The sequence below is a fragment of the Jaculus jaculus genome, chromosome 13, assembly GCF_020740685.1.
Source record: "Jaculus jaculus isolate mJacJac1 chromosome 13, mJacJac1.mat.Y.cur, whole genome shotgun sequence".
NCBI lineage: Eukaryota > Metazoa > Chordata > Mammalia > Rodentia > Dipodidae > Jaculus > Jaculus jaculus.
Genome location: NC_059114.1, coordinates 7012272 through 7039863, shown reverse-complemented (window position 1 = coordinate 7039863; position 27592 = coordinate 7012272). Strand labels below are relative to the sequence as shown.

The 27592-nt window shown below is 52.4% G+C and overlaps 2 protein-coding genes across 2 annotated transcripts; one reads left to right on the top strand and one right to left on the bottom strand.

Moving 5' to 3' along the window:
• Positions 1 to 6121: 6121 nt before the first annotated feature.
• Positions 6122 to 21449, top strand: Tfip11 (tuftelin interacting protein 11). Its single transcript, XM_004670943.2, has 13 exons — positions 6122 to 6208; positions 8658 to 8875; positions 11168 to 11321; positions 11615 to 11771; positions 12957 to 13084; positions 14027 to 14179; positions 16178 to 16705; positions 16814 to 16920; positions 17605 to 17773; positions 18335 to 18578; positions 19194 to 19336; positions 19707 to 19872; positions 21045 to 21449. The coding sequence occupies exons 2-13, from the start codon at positions 8667 to 8669 to the stop codon at positions 21398 to 21400; spliced, it is 2514 nt and encodes an 837-aa protein (XP_004671000.2). The 5' UTR covers positions 6122 to 6208; positions 8658 to 8666; the 3' UTR covers positions 21401 to 21449.
• Positions 21445 to 27525, bottom strand: Srrd (SRR1 domain containing). The gene is made up of 7 exons (XM_004670926.2): positions 27350 to 27525; positions 24836 to 24876; positions 23295 to 23530; positions 23127 to 23225; positions 22481 to 22635; positions 22161 to 22206; positions 21445 to 21835 (listed from the first exon to the last, which is right to left on the bottom strand). Exons 1-7 carry the CDS (start codon positions 27523 to 27525, stop codon positions 21623 to 21625), a joined length of 966 nt encoding a protein of 321 aa, XP_004670983.2. The 3' UTR covers positions 21445 to 21622.
• Between the last annotated feature and the right edge of the window lie 67 nt (positions 27526 to 27592).

The following is a 27592-nucleotide window of genomic DNA, read 5'->3' as shown; positions in this document are numbered from 1 at the left end:
CAGCCCTGTGTTTGGCAGCAGAGGACATCCACTGGACCTCCATTGTTTCCTGTCCTCTTTGCTCGGTGAACTCTCTCAGTCCCGTGAGTCAGCAATTCAAGTCAGCAACTCTCTAGACTGATGCTGGCGGGGAGTCCTGCCATCTGGAAGCTTCCTAGTCTGCAGCTGCTGCCTGGAGCATCCAGAGGCTTCCTGGGCAACCATCCAGGTAGCCTGTCCGCATGGCACGCTCACAGCCTGGTGGTCTAGGGTGGTCAGACTTCCCCCGAGCAGATGCCACCTGTGGTATAAAGTAGTGACGCAAATGGTGACTTCAGAGATGTGCCTGGAGCTGGCGTGGCATCGGTGCTGTTCAGTTTGTCACCTAGTCCTCGAGAGAGAGGGGAACGAACTGAAGGCCGCGGGCAAGTCACCTTGTAGAGGAGCATGTGGCCAGGGAGATGCTGGTGTAGCCCTCTGTGGACCAAACCACATTTGTCATTAAAAACACATGCTGGAGCTGGGCGTGGTGGCGCACGCCTTTAATCCCAGCACTCAGGAGGCAGAGTTATGAGGATTGCTGTGAGTTCCAGGCCACCCTGGGACTGCAGAGTGAATTACAGGTCAGCCTGGGCTAGTGTGAGAGCCTACCTTGAAAAACCAAAAAAAAAAAAAAAAAAAAAGCTTGGGTGTGGTAATGTACACCTTTAATCCTAGCACTTGGGAGGCAGAGGTAGGATCGCCATGAGTTCAGGGCCATCCTGAGATTGCATAGTGAATTCCTGGTCAGCCTGGGCTACAGCGAGACCCTACCTCAAACCTCAACCCCTCCCCTGCAAAAAAAATAAAATAAAATGCTTGAGGCTGGAGATGGTTTATTGGTTAAGGCACTTGCCTGCAAAGCCAAAGGACTCAGGTTTCATTTCTCAGTACCCAGGTAAAACCAGATGTACAAGGTGGTACATGAGTCTAGAGTTCATTTGCAGCAGCTGGAGGCCCTGGCATACCCATCCTCTCTCTCTTTCTCTATGGCTCTCTAGAAACCAGCAATAAGAAATACTGAGAGGGGGGGCTGGAGAGATGGCTTAGCGGTTAAGCACTTGCCTGTGAAGCCTAAGGACCCTGCTTCGAGGCCCAATTTCCCAGGGCCCACGTTAGCCAGATGCACAAGGGGGCGCACACGTCTGGAGTTCGTTTGCAGTGGCTGGAGGCCCTGGGGCGCCTATTCTCTCTCTTTATATATATATCTACTACTTTCTCTCTCTGCCTGTCACTTTCAAATAAATAAAAATAAATTTTTTTTAAAAAAAAGAAATACTGAGAGGGAAATCAGAACTGCTAATCTTAGCTTATCTGGGTTTCCAATCCTGCCAAGTTCAGGAAAAAAAAATTTATATATATAGTGACAAACTGCAAAATAAGGATGAGCCATGTGCCACGGCATAATGTCACTGCCCTAGAAAAAGTTTATGTGCTAGACTTAAATATACCAGCTTTGAAAATGCTACTTAGGAACTGTTTCTATGGTACCAGCCTATTTAAAACTGTGACTGAGGGGGCTGGGGAAATGGCTTAGTGGTTAAGGCGCTTGCCTGCAAAGCCAAAGGACCTAGGTTTGATCCCCCAGGACCCACATAAGCCAGATGCACAAGGCAGCTCGTGCATCTAAGAGTTCGTTAGCAGTGGCTGGAGGCCCTGACGTGCCCATTCTATCAATCACTGCTCCTCTCTCTCTTAAATAAATAAAAATGAATAAATAAAATTGTGACTGAGCAAGCCCTCCCCCATATTTGGATATTTGAGGTGATGTGGAGATAGCTGTGTGCCATAGGCTGTGTTAGGGATTGGTTAGAAGTGTGACTGGAGCCGGACACGGTGGTGCACACTTTTAATCCCAGCCCTCAGGAGGCAGAGATGGGATGATCGCTGTGAGTTCGAGGCCACCCTGAGACTACATAGTGAATTCCAGGTCAGCCTGGACTAGAGTGAAACTCTACCTCGGAAAAAAAGAGAAGCGTGATAGGCAGGGCTGCAATGGCAATGGCAACTGCCTTGGGAGGTTGAGGGACTGAAGACATGATGTCTGCCCAGGGCTTTGGCTTTGACCTTAAACCCACAGATGTCAATCTGTAAGCATATGCTAGGACAAGAAAACAGTTCTGATTGGGGGGGGGGGTATAGGGACGATGGCGCAGATAAGGCCACCAGCCTGAAGTCTGCTCTTCCAGGTGCCAGGCCTGGTCATGCGTCTTTCAGTGTGGTGTGGGCACTTTCCCTCTTCCAGGGTCTCCTCCGCTGACCTCATCTCTGAACGGAGTGCTGTGGACCAATGAGTGTCCTTCTCTGCTGCTGCTGCTGAGGAGCCTGGTTGCTTGGCAACCCCTTCTGGGAAGGCTACATGTCTGAGCACCTCATTGGGAGTCTAGACACGGGCCTGGATGTCCCCAAGTCCCAAGGCAAAGGTTTTTGTGAGAAGTATTGGGACATCAGATGGATATGAGGCCCTGAGTCTCAGCCTCCGGTTGTTTTCTCCCTTGATCTTTCCAAAATCTTTTGTTTTTAAGTTTTTAAATTTTTTATGGGCTGGAGAGATGGCTTAGTAGTTAAGCGCTTGCCTGTGAAGCCTAAGGACCCTGGTTTGAGGCTCGATTCCCCAGGACTCACGTTAGCCAGATGCACAAGGGGGGGGTGGGTGCAGGCATCTGGAGTTCGTTTGCAGTGGCTGGAGGTCCTGGCGTGCTCATGCTCTCTCTGTGTCTCTCTCTCTCTCTCTCTCCCTCCCTCTCTATTTCTCTCTCTGTCGTTCTCAAATAAATAAATAAAAATAAACCAAAAAAACAAAAACTATTTGAGATAGAAAGAGGCAGATAAAATGGGTGTGTTAGAGCCTCTAGCCACTGCAAATGATCTCCAGAAACATGCACCACCTTGCGCATCTGGCTTACGTGGGTCATGGGGAGCCAAACCTGTGTCCTTTGGCTTTGCAAGTAAGCGCCTTAACCACTAAGCCATCTCTCCAGCCTGAGCATGAAATCTTGAGGAAAGAAAAAGCATTCATCTTTAAACTGAGAGGCCTCCCTCCACACAGTGTGAGGACACTGCGTTTTAAGTGAAAATGTCTTCAGATTTCTACTAAGCTCTTCATGTGCAAGCAGCGTTCATGTATTAATTTGCGCTGTTTTTTGTTTGTTTGTTTTTCTTTAAAGCAACCATCTTAGAACTGTACTGCCATTGTTCCCAATTTACAGATAGGGGAACTGAGGTGCAGAAAGGTCAAGCTACTTACCACAGGCCCACATCCAGAAAGCCTTCATTGTAAAATAACACCAAGAGGTCTGAGGAGATGGCTCCATGGATAAAACACCAGATGGAGGGCTGGAGAGTCGGCTTAGTGGTTAAGGCATTTGCGTGCAAAGCCGAAGGACCCAGATTCAGTTCTCCAGGATCCATGTAAGCAAGATGCACAAGGTGGTGCATGCGTCTGGAGTTTGTTTGCCATGGGTAAAGCACTTGCCACACAAGCCTGAACAGCCAACTTCAGATAACTCAGAGTCCACATAAAAGCTAGAAACCAGGGCTGGAGGGATGGTTTAGCAGTTAAAGTGTTTGCCTGCAAAGCCAAAGGACCCTGGTTTGATTCCCCAGGACCCACGTTGGCCAGAAGCACAAGGGGGCATGTGGTTCTGGAGTTCCTTTGCAGTGGTTGGAGGCCCTGGTGCGCCCATTCTTTCTCCCCGCCCCGTCTCTGTCAAATAAATAAATAAATTTTAAGAAAAAATTCTCTCTCTCCTCTCTGTCTCTCTCCTTGCAAATAGATAAATTTTTAAAAAAGAAGCTGAGGCTGGAGAAATGGCTTAGTGGTTAAGCGCTTGCCTGTGAAGCCTAAGGACCCCGGTTTGAGGCTCGGTTCCCCAGGTCCCACGTTAGCCAGATGCACAAGGGGGGACACGCGTCTGGAGTTCGTTTGCAGAGGCTGGAAGCCCTGGCGCGCCCATTCTCTCTCTCTCCCTCTATCTGTCTTTCTCTCTGTGTCTGTCGCTCTCAAATAAATAAATAAAAATTTTAAAAAAGAAGCTGGAAACCGCAGCTGCCGGTCATGCCACGGTTTCTGCCAATAGTGAGATGGGAGGCAAAGGCATGAGACTTCCCCTGGACCTCTCAGACCCCTCCAGCCTGGCAAACGCAACAGTGAACAGCAATGAGGAGGAGACATCCTGCTTCAAATGAGGCAGATCAACACCCTACAGCTGTCCTCCATACACCACACACACCAAGAAACAAATATTTAAAAAAGTACAAGTGTCCTATGAGATGATGTTGCCGTTTGAAGCCCTATCACCTCTAAATTTTTGTTGCTCTTTTCTGAGGTATATACAATTTTAAGCCCAAATCAAAATGCTTTATCTTTTCTCCTTTGCTCTCTTATTCCGCTCTCCAGCAGACACTGAAGTCAGTTATACACTTTCCCCTTGACCTTCTGTTGCCACAAGCTCAGGATCTAGTTGTTGGGTTTTTGTTTTTTTTTTTCCAACTTCATACTGTGTTTTAGGCATGGATCACATGTCATTGTGGACACAAAATTCAGTAAGTCAGTCCACATTTCTAAGAACCTGTGTTTATATTTAACTGGCTCCATATGGAGTATTATTATTATTATAAATTATTAGCAAGCAGAGAGATATGAGAGAGAGAATGGGTGTGCTAAGTCCTCTAGCCAGCGCAAATGAACTCCAGAAGCATGCATTACTTTGTGCATCTGGCTTAGATGATGATGATGATTTGGTTTTTCAAGGTAGGGTGTCACTTTAGCCCAGGCTGACCTGGAATTCACTGTGTAGTCTCAGGGTGGCCTTGAACTCACAGCGATCTTCCTACCACTGCCTTCTGAGTGCTGGGATTAAAGGCGTGTGCCACCATGCCTGGCTTATTATTATTTTTTATTTGAGAGAGCACGCGTGTAAGAGACAAGAGAAAATGGGCATGTCAGGGCTTGGTAACACTGCGAACTCCAGACATATGTGCCACTTTGTGCATGTGGCTTTACATGGGTACTGGGGACTCGAACCCGGGTCCTTAGGCTTTTCAGGCAAAGCACCTGCAGGGCTGAGCCCTCTCTCCAGCCTGAGAATGTATTCTCTTAATGTCATGTGCAGAATCCAAGCAGAACCAGTGGGGCTTTTCTTAGTAAATTCTCGTTTTGTTCATTTTATCACTTGGGACTAGCTCCTGGGGATTCAGTATATTTTTTTTTTTTTTTTTTTTTTTTTTTACAAGATAGGGTCTCACTCTAGCCTAGGCGGGCCTGAAATTTACTCTGTAGTCTCAGGGTGGCCTCGAACTCACTGTGATCCTACCTCTGCCTCTCGAGTTCTGGGATTAAAGGTGAGCGCGACCATGCCCTGCCACCAATACATTTTAATTGTACCCGTGAAAGCATTATTACTTATTTTTACTTAGGAGAGAACGAATGGAGGAGCCAGGACCTCTTGCAGCTAAGCAGGTGAATTCCAGATGCATGCACCACTTTTTGCAGAGTGCGTTAAATGGGTACTGGGGAATCGAACCCGAGCCATCATGCTTTGCAAGCAAGTGCCTTTGAGTGCAGTTTTCTCAGCCATGAACGCGTTTATTTACCAGCAAGTCGGAAAGAAAACTAAGGAAACTATTTTCTGGAGCGGATAACTGACACTAGACTTGTGCGCTCATTCATTCATTTATTCAAAGAGCTGCACTGGACTTCTCTGAGCCCACCAGGGGTTATCCTGAAAGGGTCAAGGACACTGGGTTTGGGACACTGGGAAAGGAAATGGGTCTATTTTCAGTTTTGGCCATAATCCGCCTTAGCAGTGTGACCATACGCGTCACCCCGGGGAGGCTGGCGGCAGGGCTTCAGCCTTTCCCTCCCCGAGCACGGGCTTCCGGGGAACACTTGCACGTACACAGCGAGCAGGGCTCCCCGCGGCCCTGCGCACAGCCCTGCACCCGGTTCACAGGTTCACAGACGCCGGCCTGATGGGGGAAGGTCACACCTGGCGCAGCCGCCCAGCCCCAACCCGGCTAGGCCTTGGCGTTTCTGCCGGGCAACGGCCGCTGCGTCACTTCCGGCGCGCCCGACCCGCGGCGCCCGCGTCACTTCCGGCGCGCCGCATTTAGGTTCCGACCCGCAGAGAAGACTACGGAGCTGACGGCCTATAACGGGAGAGCTGTCTGTGCGCGGCCGGCAGGCGAGGTGAGCACCGGGCTGCCTTCGTCTCCGTCCCTGACCCTCGGGGTGGGCGATGGGGTGGACTGTCCTCTCCGTCCCCCACCCTCGGGGTGGGTGGTGGGGTGGAGTACCCGTCTCTTATCGCTGACCTTTGGGGTGGGCGGTAGGATGGGCTTCCAGTCTCCAGCCCTGGTCCTCCAAGCCATCTCTCCAGTCCAGAAGTTTTATTTTTAATATATTTTATTTATGTGTTTATTTATTTATTTGGAGAGAGAGAGAGAGAGACGGGGTACCCCAAGGCCTCCAGCCACTGAAAATGAGCTCCAGACTCGTGCACCACCTTGTGCATCTGGCTTCCATGAGTACTGGAGATTTGAACCTGGGCTGTCAGGCTTTGCAGGCAAGGTCCTTAACTACTGAGCAGTCTCTTCAGCCCATTTTTTAAAAAAATATTTATTTGAGAGAGAATAGGTGCTCCAGGTCCTCTAGCAACTTCAAACAGACTCCAAATGCATGTGCCATCTTTAGCATCTGGCATTACATGGGTACTGGGGAATTGAACCTGGGTCTTTTTGCTTTGCCACCAAGCACCTTAACCACTAAGCCATTTCTGCCTTGATGCTTCTTCTTCTTCTTCTTTTTTTTTTTTTTTTTTTTTTTTTTGCTTTATAAAATTTATTTGAGGGAGAGAGAGAATGGGTGCACCGGGGCCTCCAGACTCCAGCTGCATGCGCCACCTTGTGAACCTGGCTTACTCACTGACTGGGCTGGTGTCGCTATCTGGTTTGCTCTGTGAGTGTCTTTATCTCCTGAGATGTGGGATTACAGGAAGTCACCATGCCCTCCTGGCATTTCCTGGGTGTTGAGAGTCCAAACTCTGGTTCTCACCCTTGCCCAGCAAATGCTTTGTACAATGAACCACCTCCTCAGCCTCTCAGTGTGTGTTAAGCTAGTGCTCATATCAGCCGTAGCCTTCCAGTGCACCAAGAGTCTCACAAGCCTGAGGAGAAACTGAGTGCTCGCCAGTAATCCCAGCATGCCACAGGTTGAGGAAGGAGGATCGCTGAGTTCAAGGCCAATCTGGACTACAGAGTGAGTTCCAGGTCAGCCTGGGCCAAAGTGGAACTCTACCTCAGAAACAAAACAAAAACAACTGGGCTGGAGAGATGGCTCAGGAGTTAAGGTGCTTGCCTGCAGAAGCCTAAGGAGCCAGGTTTGATTCCCCAGTAGCCACTGAAGTCACATGCACAAGGTGACTCATGCATCTGGAGTTGATTTGCAGAGGCCCTGGCATGGCCACTCTCTATCTGCTTTTCTACATCCCCCCCTTCTTTCTCTTCTCTCAAAATAAACCATATTTAAAAATAAAACCTAAATATCTTCGAGTCACATAAAATAATGTATTTCTGAAAAAGTTCTCTAAATTTCCCTTGGGACTACCAAGAGTATCTGATAAAACTCTTCCCGGGATAATAGAAAAAAAAAAAAAATGAGGGCTTGAGAGAAGCAGTTAAGGCACTTGCCTGCAAAACCTAAAGACCCATGTATGACTTGCCAGATCCCATTTAAGCAGGTGCACAAGGTGCCACGTGCAAGGTAGCACATATGCACAAGGTGGTGCATGTGTTTGGAGTTCATTACAGTGACTGGAGACCCTGGTGTACCAATTCATTTCTCTCTCTCTCTTTCATTAAAAAAAAAAAAAAAAAAAAAAAGCCAGTCTGTTGGGCTTGCCTCAAAAAAAAAAAAAATAAATAAATAAAATGTTGTGAAAGTCCAGATGCCCACCTGGTTTCTCAGAGGGTGACATAAAGAATCATATACTTGGTTTTTTTTCTGTGGCTTATGTATTTGTTTGATGCTTTTGACCACCTAGGCCAAGGTCATTATGGGCACTGCTATTCTTAAAACCGGTGGCTTTTCTGAAAGACATTGTTTAGTTTTTTCTAGGTAGGGTCTCACTGTAACCCAAGCTGACCTGGAACTCTGTAGTTCCAGGCTTGCCTCGGGCTCGAAATGATCTTCCTGCCTTCCTGCCTTTGAGTTTTGGGATTAAAAGCAAGTGAGAAAGCCAGGTGTGGTGGTGCACACCTTTAATCCCAGCACTAAGGAAGCAGAGGTAGGAGGCTCGCCGTGAGTTCAAGGCCACCCTGAAAACTTCCAAGCCTTCTCCCCCAAAGAAAAACAAGTGAAGTCGGGTCTCACTGTAGCCCAGGCTGCCATAGCGCTCACTATGCAGTCTCAGTGAGGCTCAAATTCACGGCAGTCCTCGTTCCTCTGCCTCCTGAGAGCTGGGATTAAAGACCTGCATGCCAGCTGAAAGACACTGACAACTGCATTGCTGAATAGTAGCAGAAAGTTTGAGTCTGAGTTTGGAATAAATTCTGGAGGCAGTGAGGAATAGAGCCTCCCCAGGTCCTCCTTCTGTGGCCACCAAGATTTATCAGACTGTGTGACTCTTCTTGTCCTTTAGTGACTGGTCATGTCTCTGTCCCACTTGTACCGGGATGGGGAAGGCCACCTCGATGATGATGATGATGAGCGTGAGAACTTTGAGATCACCGACTGGGACCTCCAGAACGAGTTCAACCCCAACCGGCAGCGCCACTGGCAGACCAAGGAAGAGGCCACCTACGGGGTGTGGGCTGAACGCGACTCAGACGAGGAGAGACCCAGCTTCGGAGGCAAACGGTATTGCCTGCAGGGGCCAGGGGATGGGAGGGGAGCCCCGCAGGAATTCTCTCCTGGTCTTAACGTGTCCCTTAGCTGTTGTGTGCCTGTGAGGAGCACGTATTATTGCTTTAGCTTGTAATATGGTGTTTTGAAACAGGGTCTTGCTGTAGCCCAAGTAGATCGGACACTTACTCACCCAGGCTAGCAATGAACTCATGGTGATTCTCCTACCTCAGCCTCCTAAAGGCATGTGCCTGGGCTGGAGAGATGACTTAGTAGTTAAGGCACTTGCCTACGAAGCCTGAGGACCCAGATTCAGTTCCCCAGTATCCACGTAAGCCAGGTGCACAAGGTAGCACAGGTGTCTGGAGTTCATTTCTAATTGGAGGCCCTGAAGTACCCATTCTCTACCTACCTACCCTCTATCTCAAATAAACAAAAAAGAATATATGTGCGTGTGTGTGAACTTACACATATACATGCATACACAGACACATTTTTATTTTAAAGGAATTTGTCACCATGCCCATGGGGCTCAGGGGAGCAGTCTTACACAATACCTGGTGTGCCGTTAAGTTGCCAATCTGAGCATCAGGGTGGGGGTGTCCATTTAGCCATTCCTGTGTGCTGTCACCTAGCCCTTGCCCTTCAGAGGCTCAGATACTAGTGGATTACAGCAGATACAGACAGGCAATGCAGCTGTGTAGCTGTGACTTACGACCAGAGACTGGTGGGAGGTCAGGGAAGGTGGCTCTGGAGTTGTGGCTCTTCAGCTAAAATGAGGGGAGAGAAAAGTGGGGTGTTGGGAGAGGAATGAGTGTGCAGAGGCCTTGGGAAGCAGCTGGGTGCCCTGGCATCACAGGGTGTTGCCAGCAACAGCTGGGGCACAGTTTGAGCGGGCTGTGACAGGGCAGGGTTGTGTTCTGAGACTGCTGCCCTCGTGCAGAGCAGGCACAGCCACAGTACCCAGCAGTCTGGGATGGAGGCAGGGAGCTGAGGATTCAAGTCAGTCGCCCCAGAATGTGGTCATGTGGGGATCACGGTTCACTCATCCTGTGTGGGGTCGATGTGGCTTGTCTCTCCCAGCAGGGCAGGCTGGCCTGGGGGCTTTGGCTTCTACCCATTGAGAGTGTGCCTGCTTCCCAAAGGTGGCGGGGGAGGAGCAGCACAGGGATTAGCTCAGGCTCTTCACGCCAGTGCGAAGTTGGAAAGCACATCACAGTGGAGGGCGGCTTCATCTTACAGCAGCAGCCATAGCCAGCCTCCGCGTGCCGTGCTCTCGTTTCGTAAACAGGAGAAAAGGGCCCTGTTCATCGAGCCCCCTTAGATCTGGGAGTGAACCCAGGGCCTCAGTTCATGCTAGGCAAGTGCTGTGTAACTGAGCTACAGCCCAAACTCTGACTTTTTTTTTTTTCCTTGAGGTAGGTTTTTGCCCTAGCCTCAGCTGACCTGGAATTCACTGTGTAGGGTCAGGCTGGCTTTGAAGTCACAATGATTCTCTTATCTTAGCCTCTTGAATGCTGGGATTAAAGGTGTGTGCCACCACACCTGGTTCTCTTTTTACTTAAAAAAAAATTATTTATTTATTTGAGAGAGAGAGAAAGAGGCAGAAAGAATGGGCTCATCAGGGCCTCTGGCTACTGCAAACTAACTCCAGACATATGCACCACCTTGTGCATCCGGCATACATGGGTTCTGGGGAGTTGAACCTGGGTCCTTAGTCTTTGCAGGCAAGTGCCTTAACCTCTGCCTCCGGAGTGCTGGGGTTAAAGGTGTGTGCCCACCACACCTGGCTAAAGTAGTTTCCTAAAATATAAAAGGGAAATGGGATTCTCCCATCACTTTGAATTTATAACCAGCTCTATTGCTGATCAGCCTGCAGCTGTAGGTTTAGATTGAGCACCCAGTGGAAAGGATGTCAGCTGTGATTCCCAGAAGCCGAGAGCGGCCTGTTTGCTGTTCTGAGTAAAGAAAGTACAAAGTGTGGAGCCATGAGCCTCACACAGAGGAAGTAGTAGTGAGCAAGGTTCCTCAGGCCAGATGCCTTCAGAGTTTTTTAATTTTAATACTTTTTATATTTTATTGATTGATTGAGAGAAAGAGGCAGATAGAGAATGGGCCAGGGCCTCCAGCCACTGCAGATGAACTCCAGATGCATGTGCCTCCTTGTGCATCTCACTTACATGGGTACTGGGGAATCGATCCTAGGTCCTTTGGCTCTGCCAGCAAGCACCTTAACTGTTAAGCCATCTCTCCATCCTGGCTTCAGAGTTCTTTGTAGACCCAGGAACTTTGTTTCTGTCCCCACAGAGCCCGAGACTACTCTGCGCCTGTCAGTTTCATCAGTGCTGGACTCAAGAAAGGAGCAGCTGAGGAGGTGGGCCTGGACGATTCTGATGACGAGGAGAGACCTGTCAAGCAGGAGGACTTCCCAAAGGATTTTGGACCAAAGAAACTAAAAACAGTATAGCGGACTTTTTGTTTGATGGTCTCTGAGTGGTATCCCCCTGTAGTCACTGTGGCAAGAAGCCCAGGCCCCACGTGTGGGTGGTTCTGTGGCCAGGTGCGGGTATTCTGAGGTGGCCCTATCCGTGCTGTCTCTTCCTGTCTGACCTGGTTACTTGGCACCTCCTTGGTGCCTATGATACTTTTCATTGTGTTAAAGCTGCCAGGCTGTTTTCTTGCTGGTTGAGCGTGTGAGGAGAGGGTTTTCTCTCGATTCCTCTTCCCTCACCCGAGCCTTGTTTCTTCTTATAGGGGGGCAATTTTAAGCCCAGCCAGAAAGGCTTTGCAGGAGGAAGTAAGTCCTTCATGGACTTTGGCAGCTGGGAAAGACACACAAGAGGGATCGGGCAGAAGCTTCTTCAGAAGATGGGTTACGTCCCTGGGCGGGGCCTTGGGAAGAACGCTCAAGGTGAGCTGTGCAGGCACTCTGGTGCCCTCCTCCCTTTGAGAAGTGTTGTGCAGGGGGGGGTGCATGCCTGGATCCTGGGCAGTCTGACTGGCCAGCACAAGTGGGTTGTGCTCCTTGGCTGGCTGGCTTGCTTAAGAACTGGTTCAATACAGTGCTTGCTGGGCTGGGAGGAAAAGTGCCAGGTGTGACAGGCATCTTTCATGGCCTGGCCAGTGTTTCTAAAGAAAGTTGCCAATATTTAAAAATCAGACAAGTTTCTTGTAACACTCCATGACAGCATCACAAAGCCTTGACTTAGAAATAGTCTCCCCCATTTCCTGTGGTCTGCTTCCCACCATACCTGATGGGTCACGTCAGCTTTCTGGGCTCTGGAGGGTTTTTCACTGGCAGTTGCTGCTTATGAGCATTCTGGTTCTCCAGGACAGCGACTTGGTCTTCAGGAATATCGTAAATGGCACGTTAGCCTTTTCACTGGCAAGGACAGCAGTACTGTGGGCTGAGCAATACCCCTCAGCCCCTTGCTCTGTGTTGGCTCAGCAGCAGACTCCTTATCTCACCTCTTTAGCCTCACTAAGAAACAACCCCTCACACAGGCTTGTCACCTTAATCCCAAAGCCACAAAAAGGAAACAGTGGCTTCCTCCTGCAGAGCATTCCCCTCTTGTGTTGTTTCCCCTGAATTCAGTCAGTCAGAAATACTGCCACTCACATGCCAGGCTCCAGCAGTTGTCAGAGTTACAGACAGGTTGTGTGATGGAAATCATCACTGGAAAAGACAGGGAAGAAAAACTTGGGGTAAGGATCCAAAAGTACAGAAGTGCCTCAGGCCTGTTTGTAAAGGATTTCATGAGAAAAGCCTGACATATGTTCCCAAGGCTGATCCCAAGGGGCAGAACAGGCTTTCGAATGATGCAGCGGGAAACGCAGTGTGTCTGGGTCGAGCTGGACTGCAGCTTCCGTTCTACAAAAACTCAGGTGACATGGAAACAGAAGCCTGTGCTTAGGATGCAGATGGCCCAAGGTCCCAAAGGTCATGTGCCATCAGATGTGGCAGTGTTTTGAAGACAGGGCCAGGCACCCTTCCTGCTAGTATATTGAGGAGCTGGAAGTCGCTTCCCTGCGAGGCATGCTCACCCATGGGATGGTGAGGTCTGAAGAGTTTCTTGTCTTTCACTATCTCCACCAGGTATCATCAACCCCATTGAAGCCAAGCAGAGAAAGGGGAAAGGAGCCGTAGGGGCCTATGGCTCTGAGCGGACCACTCAGTCGCTGCAAGATTTCCCTGTGGTGGACTCAGAAGAAGAGGCTGAAGAGGTAACAAAGACAGGGTTGTGGGTAGGTGGTACGCTGTGTCAGTTTAGATCACTGTCTGTGTCCCTACTTCAGACGTCTTAAGTCTTAGGGTGCTGAGTGCCAGGCACTGCGTTGGGGGCTGGCTGCTGGCTGAGTAGGTGGGCCTGTCGGACAGTACTGCAGCGACAGACACCCGCGGTGTTTGCGGGAGGAGCTTGCGTAGGGTTACTTCCATAAGGGTGAGCATGCAGACCTTTTAAGGATGGAAACATTTCAGTTGAGACTTTATGAAGAGCAGGCGAAAGCAGTAGTGACAGTCGAGAGGCCACCAGACACCAGGTGAGAAGCTAAGTCTGACAGTTGAAAGATCCTAGAGGAAGCCCAGTGGGTGGGTACAGAGGAGGGAGCGCCATTCAGAGAGATAGGTGTCTTCCCCCGTGTCTCATGCAGATTCCTCAGTTGCCCTTGACTGACACATCACTCTTGATCCTTATCAGGCAAAGGGGATAATGCAGAGACCTCTGGTGCATTCTTAGCACTGATTCCTCATAAGGAGGAAGGAGCAGTGACAGTGTGGAGTTGACAGCTCAGGTGTCAGGCCTGGGGCAGGTGTGTGACAGGCACACAGGAGCACAGTGGACTGGAACATGGCAGGCTTTCTTGGCTCAGGGACTGTTCCATATGGACATAGGCTCCATGAGGCCTGAGCTTCTGTCTCAGTGAAGGCCCAATTAAGTGGTGCTTCTCTTGGTTTGTTCCTCCCCGCTGTCTGGGCCCCTCCATTTGATACCTCACTGTGTGTAAAGGGGTGTGTTGGTGAGTGGCATTAGGCGGTCTAGTATCACATAGACCTGGGTGGATGAACCCCAGTGGCTGGAGAAGGCCTGCTAAGGGCCTCAGAGGCCTTGGGCTGTGGTAAGCAGTGGCTTTTCTGTCCAGACTCACTATGTGGTTCTGCCCCAGGAGTTTCAGAAGGAGCTTAGCCAATGGAGGAAAGACCCCAGTGGAAGCAAGAAGAAACCCAAATACTCATACAAGACGGTGGAAGAGCTGAAGGCCAAGGGCAGGATCAGCAAGAAGCTCACGGCTCCCCAGAAGGAGCTGTCTCAGGTCAAGGTGCGCAGAACTAGGGTGCAGCTGCAAACACAGCACCCCGTCTCATTCCCATTACTACTGGCCCCCCTCTGAAGTTCTCTGGTTCATAACTAGGTTATGTGTTCCTTCCTCATTAAAAAGAAAAAAAAGGTTTTGTTTTTACTTTTTGAGGTATGGTCTCACTGTAGCCCAGGCAGACCTGGAATATGCTATGTAGTCTCAGGGTGGCCTTGAACTCACTGTGAGCCTCCTACCTCTGCCTCCTCAATGCTGGGACCAGGGGCGAGTGCATCCAAGCCCAATGAGTTTTTGTTTTGTTTTGGTTTTGGTTTTTCGAGGCAGGGTCTCGCTCTAGCCCAGGCTGACCTGGAATTCACTATGTAGTCCTAGGGTGGCCTCGAATTCATGGTAATCTTCCTACCTCTGCCTCCCAAGTGTTGGGATTAAAGGTGTGCACCACCACGCCCGGCCTCCAATGATTTTTTTTCTTAATTTATGATTTGTGAGCAGAATGAGAGAGAGAGAGACAGCGAGAGTGAGCGAGCGTGCGTGTGTGCACATACGTACAGGTATGCCAGTGCCTGTTGATACTGCAAATGACTTCTACAGATGCATGGCTTTATGTGGGTAATGGGGGTTAAACCAGGGCTGGCAGGCTTTGCAAGCACCCTTAACTGCTGAGCACCTGCCTTCTTGATACCGAATCTTACCATAAAGCCCAGATTAGCCTTCAGCTCGTGGTTGTGTCTTGCACCTGACCCGACAGTGCAGGCTCCCCTTCATCACACTCCCGCTTGCCGCCCGCCCTTCCGGGGCTCACAGTAGTCACGCCACACCCCCTAGCTTCTGTGCCTTCACCCTTGTCTGGTTTGGTGTGGGTTCTCAGCATGTTCGTTTATAGATAGTGTTTTGTCTCTTAAGACCAAGGAGAGACTGGCCAGCCACTATAATCACCAGGTGGGAAGGCGTGCTTCCTGAGCAGGAGTCAGGAGGGACTCGCTAAGTGCCTTTGCCAGCCCTGTGTGGTACCTGCCCCTATGGTGGGTACCTGGTGTGTTTGCTGTTGCCTCCCACACAGCCCAGCGGCAAGGACGGTAGGTGGTAGTGTGGCTGTTGTAAGGGCAATGTACAGAGGGCCCCAAGCGGGGGAAATGGGGCCGCCGCCCAGATGGCCCTGGACCTGGTCTCCTGTACCATGACCCCACTGCAGGGGCCCGTATGCCAGCCTGCCCGGCCTGAAAATGACTCCTCATTCGGTTTGACAGGCACAGTCCTTTGAGGCCGGCCCTGAGCTTTCTGAAAAAATGAATTAGTTCATTCCTTATTTAGATTGCTCTTGTCTAATAACTGCATGGGGTCGGGGGCAGTTGTATACTTTATATTATTTTTGAATTTGAAAATCAATTGCTACAAGAGTAGTGGGCAGGATTTCAAGAAACCAGGAACTACAGACAGGCAGAAAACATGAAAAATATTTTGCATCCTCAAAATTACAACTTTTTTTTTTCAGTTTTGGTTTTTCGAGGTAGAGTTTCACTCTAGCCCAGGCTGACCTGGAATTCACTATGTAGTCTCAGGGTGGCCTTGAACTCACAGCGATCCTCCTACTTCTGCCTCCGAAGTGCTGAGATTAAAGGCATGTGCCACCACCACACCTGGCAAAATTACAACTCATCAGCCAGTAGTGGGTTTCCTGCTGGACCCTTCCCTACTGTGATTGTGCGTGCCGTCCCGCTGTGCTTCCACTGGCCCGGTTTCTGCTTTCTCTCACCACTAGAACTCAGGCTTCCCGACACACCTTGTCCAAAGGGTTGATGTAGGACTGCTTGTGGCCTGATTGTGACCCTTTCGTAGCATGGTTCATGCCGAGCCCCCCTTCAGAGCCCTGTCCTCTCTGGCCTTTGCGGACCGGCATAGTTCTCGCACTCCTGACAGCACCATGCCTCCCCTGCTCAGCAGCAGTACCCAGTGCCCGCACAGGCGGCAACCCGCCACTGACCCTCTGCCGCCCTTTCCAAGGTCATCGACATGACAGGCCGAGAACAGAAGGTCTACTACAGCTACAGCCAGATCAGCCACAAGCACAGTGTGCCCGACGACGGGCCACCGTCCATGTCCCAGCTGCCGCCAGCGCCCGGCAAGGAGGCCAAGATGCCCGGCTTCGCGCTGTCCGAGCTGGAGCACAACCTGCAGCTGCTCATCGAGCGCACGGAGCAGGAGATCATGCAGAGCGACCGGCAGCTGCAGTACGAGCGCGACATGGTGCTCACGCTCGCGCACGAGCTGGAGAAGTCTGCCGAGGTCCTGGCTCACGAAGAGCGCGTCATGAGCAACCTCGCCGAGGTGCTGGCCCTGGTGGAGGAGTGCGAGCGGCGCATGGAGCCCCAGGCTGCCGACCCCCTCACGCTGGACGAGTGCGTCCACATCTTTGAGACGCTGACAGAGAAGTACCACGAGGAGTACTGCCTGGCAGACCGCGCGGAGCTGGCGGTGGCCATTGTCTTCCCGCTCGTGAAGGACTACTTCAAGGAGTGGGACCCCCTGGAGGTGAGCTGGGGCCTGGCCTCCTGCTCTGGATGGGTTTTGAGAAGTGGGACCCCCTGGAGGTGAGGTGCCTGGCCAGCAAAGGTGTTGACCTATGTGTGTTCCCTGCAGGACGGGACCTACGGCACCCAGATCATCTCCAAGTGGAAAACCCTCCTGGAGAATGACCATCTGCTGTCCCACAGCAGCCAGGACCTGTCCTCAGACGCCTTTCACAGGTAGAGGGGGTTGTACGCCCATTGCTGTCCCTGGGGCCCTGTGGGGAGCTTGGATCCCGCTTGAGGCTGGGCAGTGGCTGCTTGGCTCTTCCTGACACTGCTTCACGCTGCTCCTGCTCTGGCGATGGAAGCCCTCCCTCACTCATCCACAGGGTCTGCTGGGCGCCCTGAGTGTGCTGGGTTTACCTTGGGAGTGCCGCACACTTTCCCTCCAGCCTAGTGCGCAAGGCAGACGGCAGATAAGGAAGTGAGCAAGTCCTGCAGGCTGTCCTCTGCACACCGAACCAAGAGCAGGCAGCTGCTTGCAGTCCGGGACAGGATGAGTGTCTCAGAGTGTCACTCAGGCTGTGGCCCAAGAGTAGATAGTGGCTCATGGTGGGAAAGCATCTGACACCAGGAAGGGGCCATGTGCTGGGGCTCTTGGCCCGTGTCATCCTATAGTAGCCCTGCCAGGGAGATCTTGTTGGAGACCAAGGCCGGAGCTGAGGATAGCCATGGGAGCTCCAGTGGTGACTGACGCAATGGGTTCCTGATTGGTTCCCTTCCCGTCCCAGAGAATATTCATGTGCCTCCTTTTCTTTGTAGTCCAGAGAGGTGAGGCTGGGCCAGGGTGGGCAGGGGTACTTTGTGCACTGTGAAACCACCCAGTGTGGCCAAGGAGCCACTTGTCCCTCCCTCCCCCAGGCTCATGTGGGAGGTCTGGATGCCTTCTGTTCGCAACGTAGTCACTCAGTGGCAGCCCAGGAACTGTGAGCCAATGGTGGACTTTCTGGACAGCTGGACACACATCATTCCAGTGTGGATCCTGGACAACATTTTGGACCAGCTTATCTTCCCCAAGCTGCAGAAGGAGGTGGGCAGAGGCAGGGCAGCTTCACCAGCCCTCCTGGGTACTTGCTGAGCAATCTATGGTTAAAGAGATTTGTCATGGGGCTCAGCAGTTAAGGCACTTGCTTACAAAGCCTAATGTCCCAGGTTTGATTCCCCAGTGCACCCACATAAAGCCAGATACACAAAGTATGCATGAGTCTGGAGTTAGTTTGCAGCAGCTGGATATTTGTCAGCACAGCTGTGGTCCCATCGCCTTAGTTCCAACTTTTCCCTCATTCTCCCCCCACCACCCGATCTCCCACGAGGGCGTTCATTTTCTGGGTGTCTTTGGAGAAACTAGGGTCTTGAGCATCTGAGGTTTAATATGATGTCATGGATGCATTTGGTTTTCCTATGTTGGGGGGATATGGAGTGCAAAATGCCTCCAGGCAGCCTAATCACCTGACACTTCATGCACATGCTGAGCACCATGGCCCTTGGTTAGGGGCACACAGCCCTCTTCCTCCAGGAAAGTACCGGCCTGTACACCCACAGGCATGTCTCTAAGGTAAATACACGCATGACTCCTTCCTACTCATTGCAGGTGGACAGCTGGAACCCACTGACAGACACTGTTCCCATTCACTCGTGGATCCACCCGTGGCTGCCCCTCATGCAGGCACGCCTGGAACCGCTCTACTCCCCAATCCGTAGCAAGCTGTCCAGTGCCCTGCAGAAGTGGCACCCCAGTGATGCCTCAGCCAAGCTCATCCTGCAGCCATGGAAGGACGTCTTCACCCCAGGTTCCTGGGAAGCCTTCATGGTCAAGAACATTGTGCCCAAGCTGGGTAAGGAAATGGGAAGGTGCAGGTCAAGTCCAGCAGCAGAACTAAAGCCAGGCTTCACACTTACTAAGGCACTTCACACTTACTAAAGTACTTCACACTTAGTACAGCATTGAAGCTGTAGTGGAGGGTGAACAGGGTCATCAGGGTGCTACCTGCTCTTTCCTCTTGGCATTGACCAAGGTCTGGAGTGGGGACTTTGAATGTGTATCTTGTGGTGGTGGTTTGCTTATTTTTCTTTGGAGGCAGGCTCTTGTAGCCCAGGCTGACCTGGAATTCACTATATAGTCTCAGGGTGGCCTCCAACTCAGGGCAATATGCCTACCTCTGCCTCCAGAGGGCTGGGATTCAAGGCATGTGGCACCATTCCCAGCCTTTGTGGGTTTTGGCTGGTCCCATGGGGACTTTCTTGACCAGATAGCTGTTGGCCTCTGAAGTTGTGAATTGTTAGGGAGTTGTTTTGGGATGTAAAAAAATAGGGGATGTTTAAAGACTTGCTATGTCAGGGACTTAAAATTGACTGTAGAAAGCAGGTCAGACTAGACCAGTGGCCATGGCACTTTGACTTGTGTGGCTTTGCCACTGTGGAGGCTGAGTCCTGGGGGCCTTCTCTTACAGGCATGTGTCTCGGCGAGTTGGTCATCAACCCACACCAGCAGCACATGGACGCCTTCTATTGGGTGATGGACTGGGAAGGCATGATCTCCGTCTCCAGCCTGGTGGGGCTCCTGGAGAAGCACTTCTTCCCCAAGTGGCTGCAGGTGCACTGCGTGCTGTGGGGCTGTCTGGGGGAGGGGGGAGGGAGACACCTGCTGATTTCCTGCTGAAGCCTGGCCAAGGGCAGGTGCACTGCAGATGGTCAGAGCGGCCACCATGGTGCTGAACATTTGTCTTGTGCCCACTGTCGAAGCCTGTTTCACAGGAGTGGGAACTGGGGTCCATATAGAGATGCAGAGGCCAAGCTGGCCCAGCCACAGGCTGGCTCCAGAGTCTCCTCCACGGATCTGGGGGCTGTAGCTCCTGTGGGCCGCGTGGGCACCTGGGAGGCTCAGCTCTGAGTACAACAGATGCCCTTGGGAAACTGTTCTGGTGGCCGCCATGGGGTTAGCTTCCTTTTTGTGCTTGTGGCAGGTGCTGTGCTCCTGGCTTAGTAACAGCCCCAATTATGAAGAGATCACCAAGTGGTACCTGGGCTGGAAGTCCATGTTTTCAGACCAGGTGCTGGCACACCCATCTGTGAAGGACAAGTTCAATGAAGCCCTCGACATCATGAACAGGGCCGTGTCCTCCAACGTTGGTGAGTCACATGCCCCTGCTGCCTGTGCCCTGGCTTCCTCTTCTGTGGACGCTGGTGCCCTGGGCCCGGTTCCTCGGGCTCCCGCGCAGACCTGCGGCTGCAGCGGAGGCCGCCTGCCTTCCAGTGCTGTACAAGCCCTGCCAGGCTCCCTGTGTGCTGCCCACGTCCTTCCGGCCGGGTGGGAGTGTGACACTTGGGAGTTTTGTCCTCCCTGAGCCCGTGCTCTGCCTGTGAGGCAGTAGTGCCACCTGCTTTTTGGTCACAAGGGTGCTGAACTGAGCTGTGGCACTCAGCAGCGTCTCCTTGTCACTGTTCCTTCAGTGCCAAAGTGCAGGGACGTCTCGGCCTAGGCCATGAGTAAGTTAAGAGGCGCTCCCTCCCTACCGCCGAGCACAGCTCCAGTGTGCTCAAGAGCAAAGGCACTGGGAGCACTGCCAGCTCACGTCATGGAGCTGGACCCTCATCTACCCGAGTTGTCTTCACAGGGCCCAGAGTTGTTCAGGGCCACCGTGCACTGGCAAGTGGACAGGCATTCCTCTCCCTTAATCCACACTGTGAAATCCATTGCATGCAACACGGAGACTGCGGGGCTTCATCCGTGCCGTCTATAAGGAGGCAGGCCTGTGCCTGGTCTGCCCCTCACGTGTTTTCCAACTTCATCTTCCTCACAAGCCCTTCCACAGTCAGGGCAGACTGCTCCCCATTTGTACCCCTCCAAACCTGGAATTTTCAGACTGTCATCCTTTATGCAGCCATGTGTTTCCCCAGATACTGATTTCCAGCCTCTGGGCACGTGAAAGTGCAGCCAGCTGTGCCATACACCGTGGTGTGGCTGAAAGCTGTTTTGTTGGACAGCGTGGGGGTAGGCGTGGCCAAACCAGACAACGTGCATGAGTGACTGGCTGCAGGTCCCTAGCTCTGGGACCAGCCTTGCCCATACTTCATCTGGTGCTGGCCGTTGGATACGAGCCACAAGTCCCCAGACCACTTCGGTGATACTGGCCAGTTGTCTTAAGCTCAAGCTCCCCACCCTAAGACCTAGTTGCCTGTTAGTACCTGTGTCCTTGAAGCAGAGCTGTCCTCAGTGAGTCACATACAGAGGCATACCCAAGCCTGGGCCATGCCAGCTGCACCCTCTGGGTTGCCTTTCCTCACCACCTCCTCTCTCTCAGGTGCCTACATGCAGCCTGGGGCTCGGGAGAATATCGCCTACCTCACCCACACGGAGAGGAGGAAGGACTTCCAGTACGAGGCCATGCAGGAGCGCCGAGAGGCCGAGAACATGGCACAGAGGGGCATCGGTGTGGCGGCCAGTTCTGTGCCCATGAACTTCAAGGATCTAATCGAGACCAAGGCTGAAGAGCATAACATTGTCTTCATGCCAGTCATTGGCAAGCGGCATGAGGGCAAGCAGCTATACACTTTTGGCCGCATCGTCATCTACATCGACCGTGGTGTGGTGTTCGTGCAGGGTGAGAAGACCTGGGTGCCCACCTCCCTACAGAGCCTCATTGACATGGCCAAGTAGACTTGGCTTGGGACCAACGTGCTATGAATAAACAGTGCTTTAAATCATTGTTAAAAATGTCTGTATTTGGAAGGGTTGGCCTGGTGCCACTTCAGCAGCACATCTGTTTATACTGAGTTCTCAGTCTGTCCCCATCACAGTTCCGTGTCCACCACAGAGGAGGCAGTCTGCAGTTGCTACTAGGGTCTGGTGGCACTTCTGGTCCAGCAGCAACCAGCTGGGTCACGATGAGTGGTCTGGAGGGCTTGCTGCCTGCTTCCTGACGATCTCCAGGTCCTCACAGTCCTGATAGTCAGGCTCTTGTGGAGCTGCCCACAGGTCCCCTGGGAGTCCCTCCAGCTTTGTTAAAGGGAACCAGTGGACAGAAGTGTCATTAAAGACATCTGTGTACTGTGGAGTCTCAGGCAGGGCAAGCTCCTCCAGGCCTCCCTGGATCTGTGCGGAAAGGGACAGAGAAAGACTGAGTCATGGAACCCTGTGACCCTGGCTTGCCATTCTGTTCAGCTGCCATCTCTTACCCCTCACACAGATGAGGACTAGGGGTTTTACTTGAGTCCTTTTGTAGGTGCATCGGAAGCCCCTAGAGCAGTGGGACTGGTGGACACAGGCACAGGCCCCAGAGGACAGCACTGTGACTGTCCTGTGTTCTCTGGCCCTCATGAATCTCCTCTGATACTTATCAAGGGACGCTTTGTCACGTGAAGGAACAGTGGTGGCTTTGCCCCATGTCCCACCCCAGCCCCTCTACTGAGATTGGTACCTGTGCAAGGTAGCGGTAACTTTTCTGCAGAATCTTCGTCAGTAACCTAGAAATTAAAAGTAAAAACAGGATGTAGATGGTTTTACTCAATTTATGACAGATGACCTAAATTGAGAAAGAGTTCAGGAAAACAGGACGTTTCGCATGGGCTAAACTAGGAACACCCCCGTAACTGTGCTTATTATGACGCAAGCGAGCCCTGCCACCCAAGCAAGCCTGTGAGGAGGGCGGCATGACCGCTGGGACGCTTCCGCACCGCGTGGGGAACTGGTGCGCCGGTCACCGGGTGTGGACCTCCCACGCGGGCCGGCTCTGCTGACCTTTCCTCGAGGCCTCGGAAGCTGTTCCCGACGATGAGTATCCTGGAGAGGGCGTCCACGGACCAGTTGCTCCACAGCAGGTTGTTGTACAGGGCCGTCCCGCAGTGCGGCATGTAGAAGACGGTGCGCTCCCCACGGACGCTGCGCTTCCCTTCCTGCGGGGCGCGGAAGGTCAACGAGGTGAGTGCCCGGTGACACCTCGCTGGTGGCTTATGTCAGTGATGCGGACAAAAGCTATACACATGGAGGGGGCTGGAATAGGGTCAATTCCAAACACAGAAATCTAGACTAGCGAACGGGTTTCTTAGGTTCATGAAGGTGAGAAGGAGGGACAGCAGTGGTGACCGTTGCCATGTTCTAGCCAGGGACTCCTCCACGTGTCCTGGGTTATTTAGCAAGAGCTAACCCAGAGAGACCGGGTTCCACCCCCTGGGGCCGGGCGCAGTCCAGACGCCTTGCTCCTGCTGAAACAGCAACAGCGGGTCTCCGCCCGGCGCAGCAGCGCGCTGGCCACGCGGTGCTCACGGCTGCGCGGGCAGCGAGCATGTGGGTGGCCGGCTGACTCGTGGGATGCCTCGGGCCCCGGGAGGGCAGGGCTGGTGGGTCAGTCCGCACCAGACACACAGGCCCGCCTGGTGCCGCCTACCTCGTTCTCGCCGAGGACAGTCACTCCGAGGGCGGCGAGCACTTCCGTCTCAGCCGGGCTGAGCACGGGGTCGTAGACGCAGCAGTGACTCCTGGGGACCTGGGGGAGAGGGTGCCGTCAGCGCACTTGCCGCGCCCAGGGCTGCGCGGGGGCAGGACCCGCGCTTACCCCGCACTTCCCGAGGAGCAGCAGCAGGAAGGCGAGCTGGGTCCTGGCGATGCCACAGGAGGCGAAGTTCCCGATGCCATAGCACACGCACTTCACGCAGCCGGTGCCCGCCGCCGCGGCCGGGCGCTCCCCGCCACCCGGGCCCGCCGACGAGCCGAGGCTCAGGCCTCCCAGGGCTTCCGGGAGAGTGGCCGTCAGTTGTTCGCGCTGCTTCCTCAGACACTGGCTGATGGTTTCTGAAAGAACAGGGAGCCATGTCACCGCCGAGGGCGGCAGAGGACAGCAGGGCAGCGAGGCCGTCAACGCAGCCAGGGCAGACATGGTAGACCGCTGGACCGCGCTGTGCAAGTCCAAGAGAACATTCCAGTAAAAAAAGGTTTTGTTTCCACCTACCACTACTGTGGACTCGTTCTGAGTAAACGGGAGCCGCTACACAGGGAAGCAGGCTGCTCTGGCAATGCTTTAACTAGACAAGAGGGGCAAGTCTCACGATTAGTAACTAAAGGCGCACAAGCAGCGTGCCCAAAGAAATGGTGGGAAATAACCTCACAGCGACATATGTCCTCTTGACCCTCCGTTCATTACACTTGCAAGGGACAAACCCAAGAGGTGTGTATGCTCCAGCACCCAGCATTCACTTACCACGGCAGCAAAGCCACCTTTACAGAGGTCCCCACGCTAGGGGAGGGCACATGAAAAACTGCCTGCTTTGGCCCTTGCTGGAAAGGCACCCCTGAAACATTTTTGGAAAGGAGCTTGACAATGAATAGCAAGTTTGTCACTCACTGCCTTTGACTTAATCCCACTGCAGGGACTATATCCCGGCAGATCATGCTGAATTGGGCAAAAGCATTATGTATAAAGCTGCTCCTTGAGAAGGTATGTGTAATTAAATGAGAAAACGTCCGATGATGAGAAGCTGTGGTATGTTCCCTTCATGCATAAATACTGTGTTGCCTGCCACACATCCTATTTAGGAAGAGCACCTAACTGCGTGGGAAAAGTCTGTGGCAATCTCAAGGAAAGAGCAGAGTAACTCTGCAGCCCGCCATCACAACGACACAGCATGCGTCCACTGCCTTCTCTGCGGCCAGCAGGCACGGTTCCAAGCGCTCCATCTTAATACACTCTTCATTCTTCTTGGTGCCGAGAATGGAGCCCAGGGTCTCGCTGGCATGCTGACCACCCACTTTACCACAGTGGTACACTGGCCTCTTGTCTTTTTGCTTGTTTCCTGTGGCACTGGGAGTTGAACCAGGGCTTTGAGCATGCTAGGCAAGCGCCCTCCTCCTGAGCCACATCCCCAGCCCTTACTAACTTCTCAGAACTACACAATCATCTGCATGTCATAGATCAAGAAACAGGGTCAGATTTAGTTAAGTACCAAAAGACACACCCCCTAAGGAGGAAGTCAGTGGTAGGACCTGGTGTGATCAAGCTCTGTGAAGCCAATGTTCCCAAGTGAGGACTGGACTTTCTTCTGTAGCCACCTCCGTACCCTCCTCCAGCCGCCCCTTCTCTTGGCCAGAGATGGTACCCACCCAGTGCTGAACTCCAGAAATCAGATATCCGTAGGTCCTCCCTGTTGAGAAGAAATGGCACCATCATCTCCCTTCTCCCTCAGACTGCCGAAACCCCGACTGCAACCTCCCCTCCCTGGAGGGGAGGACACTGTGCCCTCCAATCCAACGCAGAGCCTACCCAGGCTGAGTGACGAGAGGAATTACATGGTGATGTGTCCACAGCCACAGTGCAGACTGCTGGGGTTTAGAAAGTTCCAGGAGGGTGCCTTAATTCTGAGTCAGACCCGCATCCTTGGTCCAGAGCTAAGGCTGTCAGAGTTGTAGCCCAATCAGTGGTAAGTTCCTGGACTTGTTTCCTCATCTCCAGACCAGGGAAGAAACTGGACCTAACACAATGGGTTACACTGGCCACATGGCAGGGATGCAAAACAACCCTTGCTATTAAAATTTTCTTAAAATATTTTATTTTTATTTACTTATTTAAGAGAAAGAGGCAGAGAGGGAGACAGAATGGGTGCACCAGGGCATCCAGCCACTGCAAACGAACTCCAGATGCATGTGCCACCTTATACATCTGGTTTACGTGGGTATTGGGGGATTGAACCTGGGTCCTTTGGCTTTGTAGGCAAGTGCCTTAACAGCTAAGCCATCCTCTACAGCACTATTAAAATTATTTCTAAAGGAGAAGTCAAAGAAAGGACAGACCCAAGGGCCTTATGGTTCTTTATGTGAACTGGTTTCCCCAGGTGGTGAACTAAAATGAACTAGGTTGAACCAACTAGCCATAGCCAGGGGCCAGGTTTAGGGGGTCCAAAGGGGATACCCAGAGGAGCCTAGCCATTCAGAACTCTTACTCCATGGGAGTGCACAGGAAGTGGTACAAGTAGGGGGCTCCTAAGTGATTCTGAAGAAATGAGAAATAATGTTCTCCAGACCCCTCACACTCAGACCCTCACGAGCACCTTCAGAAATCTGGGAACTTCTCAGACACACGAGCTGCTTCAGGCTCAGCCAGGTGACCAGTGGCTTCTATTCAGAGGCAACTTGAGTCACTGTTGCCTTTAACCCTAACCACAAGGGGAGAAGAGCCCACAAAATTAGTCTAGTTTGCCCCGCCGGTAATGGCCCTCTTGCCACTGACTTGAAGAAGTGCTGACTACAGCTGTTACAGGTTAAGCCTTACAGGACTGCAACCAAAAAGGGCAAGGGTACTAAATACCTAGTGGGTTGGACACAGCCTGTGTCCTTCCTAAGGCACAGGATGAGTTGTGGGGAAGGTGGGTGTGGTGTGGGGTTAAGAGTTCAGCATAGCTGAGACTTGGAGCTTGGGACTTAAAGCTGCTAAGGCCTGCTTTGAAATTATCACCTAAGTCTCCCTGAGCAACGAAGAACCTAACTTGGTGGCAACACTGTGTACTGATGAAATGTAGACACAAAGCCTGCTGCCCAGTAAGCCGCTAATATTAATGACAGTCACATGTTGGTGGCGGGACTCTTGTTTACATCACCAGCAAGAACCAACACAGAGGGTAGGCACGTCCGTCATCCTGGCATTCAGGAGGCCGAGGCAGGGGAATCGTCCCGAGTTCCAAGCCTGTAAGGCCTACATAAGGAGTTCCAGGCTGCATGGGCTGCAGTGTGAGATCCTGTCTCAAAAAGCCAAAATCAAACTAAGAAAGCACCAGATAGGGCTGGAGAGATGGTTAAGGTGCTTGCCTGCAAAGCCAAAGGACCCAGGTTCAATTCCCCAGAACCCATGTAAGACCCACAAAGTGGCACATGTGTCTGGAGATCGTTTGCAGTGGCTGAAGACCCTCTGTCTCTCTCTCTCATATGTATGTATATGTGTGTGTGTGATAAAAAAGAAAAAAAAAATCACCTGAGCATAACTGTGAGGAAAAGCAGGAAATGAAACGAGAAGGAGGACTCAACTCAACAGCGGACACAGGCTTTATTGGGGAAAGCCAGAGGACTCTGGTCAGGCAGGTCAGAAGCAACTTTCCTTACAGACTAGGGGATACTTATGGGGCGGTGGATGTCACTGGAATTCTTTGGTAGCAGGGCGATCCACCTTGCCTCAGGGCTTGGGCCACTACATGAAAGTGACAATCTGACAGGTGATTTGGGACATTCCAGGAAAGTACCAATGGGGGATGGGTGGCCTGGGTCATTCAGGGAAAGTGATCAATGGGTGGTTGGGTCACTTGGGAACCAGAGAGTTACAATGAAACGGCAGTCGGAGTGCAAAGATGGAGTCGTTATGGTCCTCACAATAACACTCATAGCAGGCACCGCATGACAAGGAATGGCTTGCCCCCACCCAATCTGAGTCGGTGACGTTTTCTTCTCCAACTCACACATGCGGGGGTCCCGAGGCACAGAAGGGACAACCTGCCCCGGGTCACGCGGCTGTAAGCCCGACAATGGGCACGACACGGTAACCTCCTCACCATAACCTCTTGAAACGGGGCGCGTGCCCTCCCTGCGGATGGGGAGACTGAGGCTGGGAGAGCCCACCCCGCCCGCACTCACTCGGCCTCGCGCAGGCGACGAAGCACACCTCCGCCGTCCGCCTCCGGCTCGGCCCGGGACCCGCCAGGCTCCGCCTCGCCCCGCCGCGACCGCCTCCCCACCGCCCGCCTCCTCCGCGGGGCCGCAGCCTGCCAGGAAAACTCCCGCGCCGCAGCCGCCATGCGCCCCGACGCCATCGCCGTGCGCCTGACGTCATCGCCGCGCGCCGCTTCCGCGAAGCCGCAGGACTCAGGGCCGCGGGTC

Bases quoted from the DNA above. Each gene is read 5' to 3' on its own strand.
- Tfip11 (XM_004670943.2), top strand. From the start codon at position 8,667: ATGTCTCTGTCCCACTTGTACCGGGATGGGGAAGGCCACCTCGATGAT. The intron at 8,876-11,167 runs GTATTGCCTGCA...CTGTCCCCACAG, and splicing joins CCCAGCTTCGGAGGCAAACG to AGCCCGAGACTACTCTGCGC. The intron at 13,085-14,026 runs GTAACAAAGACA...GTTCTGCCCCAG, and splicing joins CAGAAGAAGAGGCTGAAGAG to GAGTTTCAGAAGGAGCTTAG.
- Srrd (XM_004670926.2), bottom strand. From the start codon at position 27,525: ATGGCGTCGGGGCGCATGGCGGCTGCGGCGCGGGAGTTTTCCTGGCAG. The intron at 22,636-23,126 runs GTAGGCGGCACC...CGCGCCCCGCAG, and splicing joins CTGTCCTCGGCGAGAACGAG to GAAGGGAAGCGCAGCGTCCG. The intron at 22,207-22,480 runs GTCAGCAGAGCC...TTTAATTTCTAG, and splicing joins TTCCGAGGCCTCGAGGAAAG to GTTACTGACGAAGATTCTGC.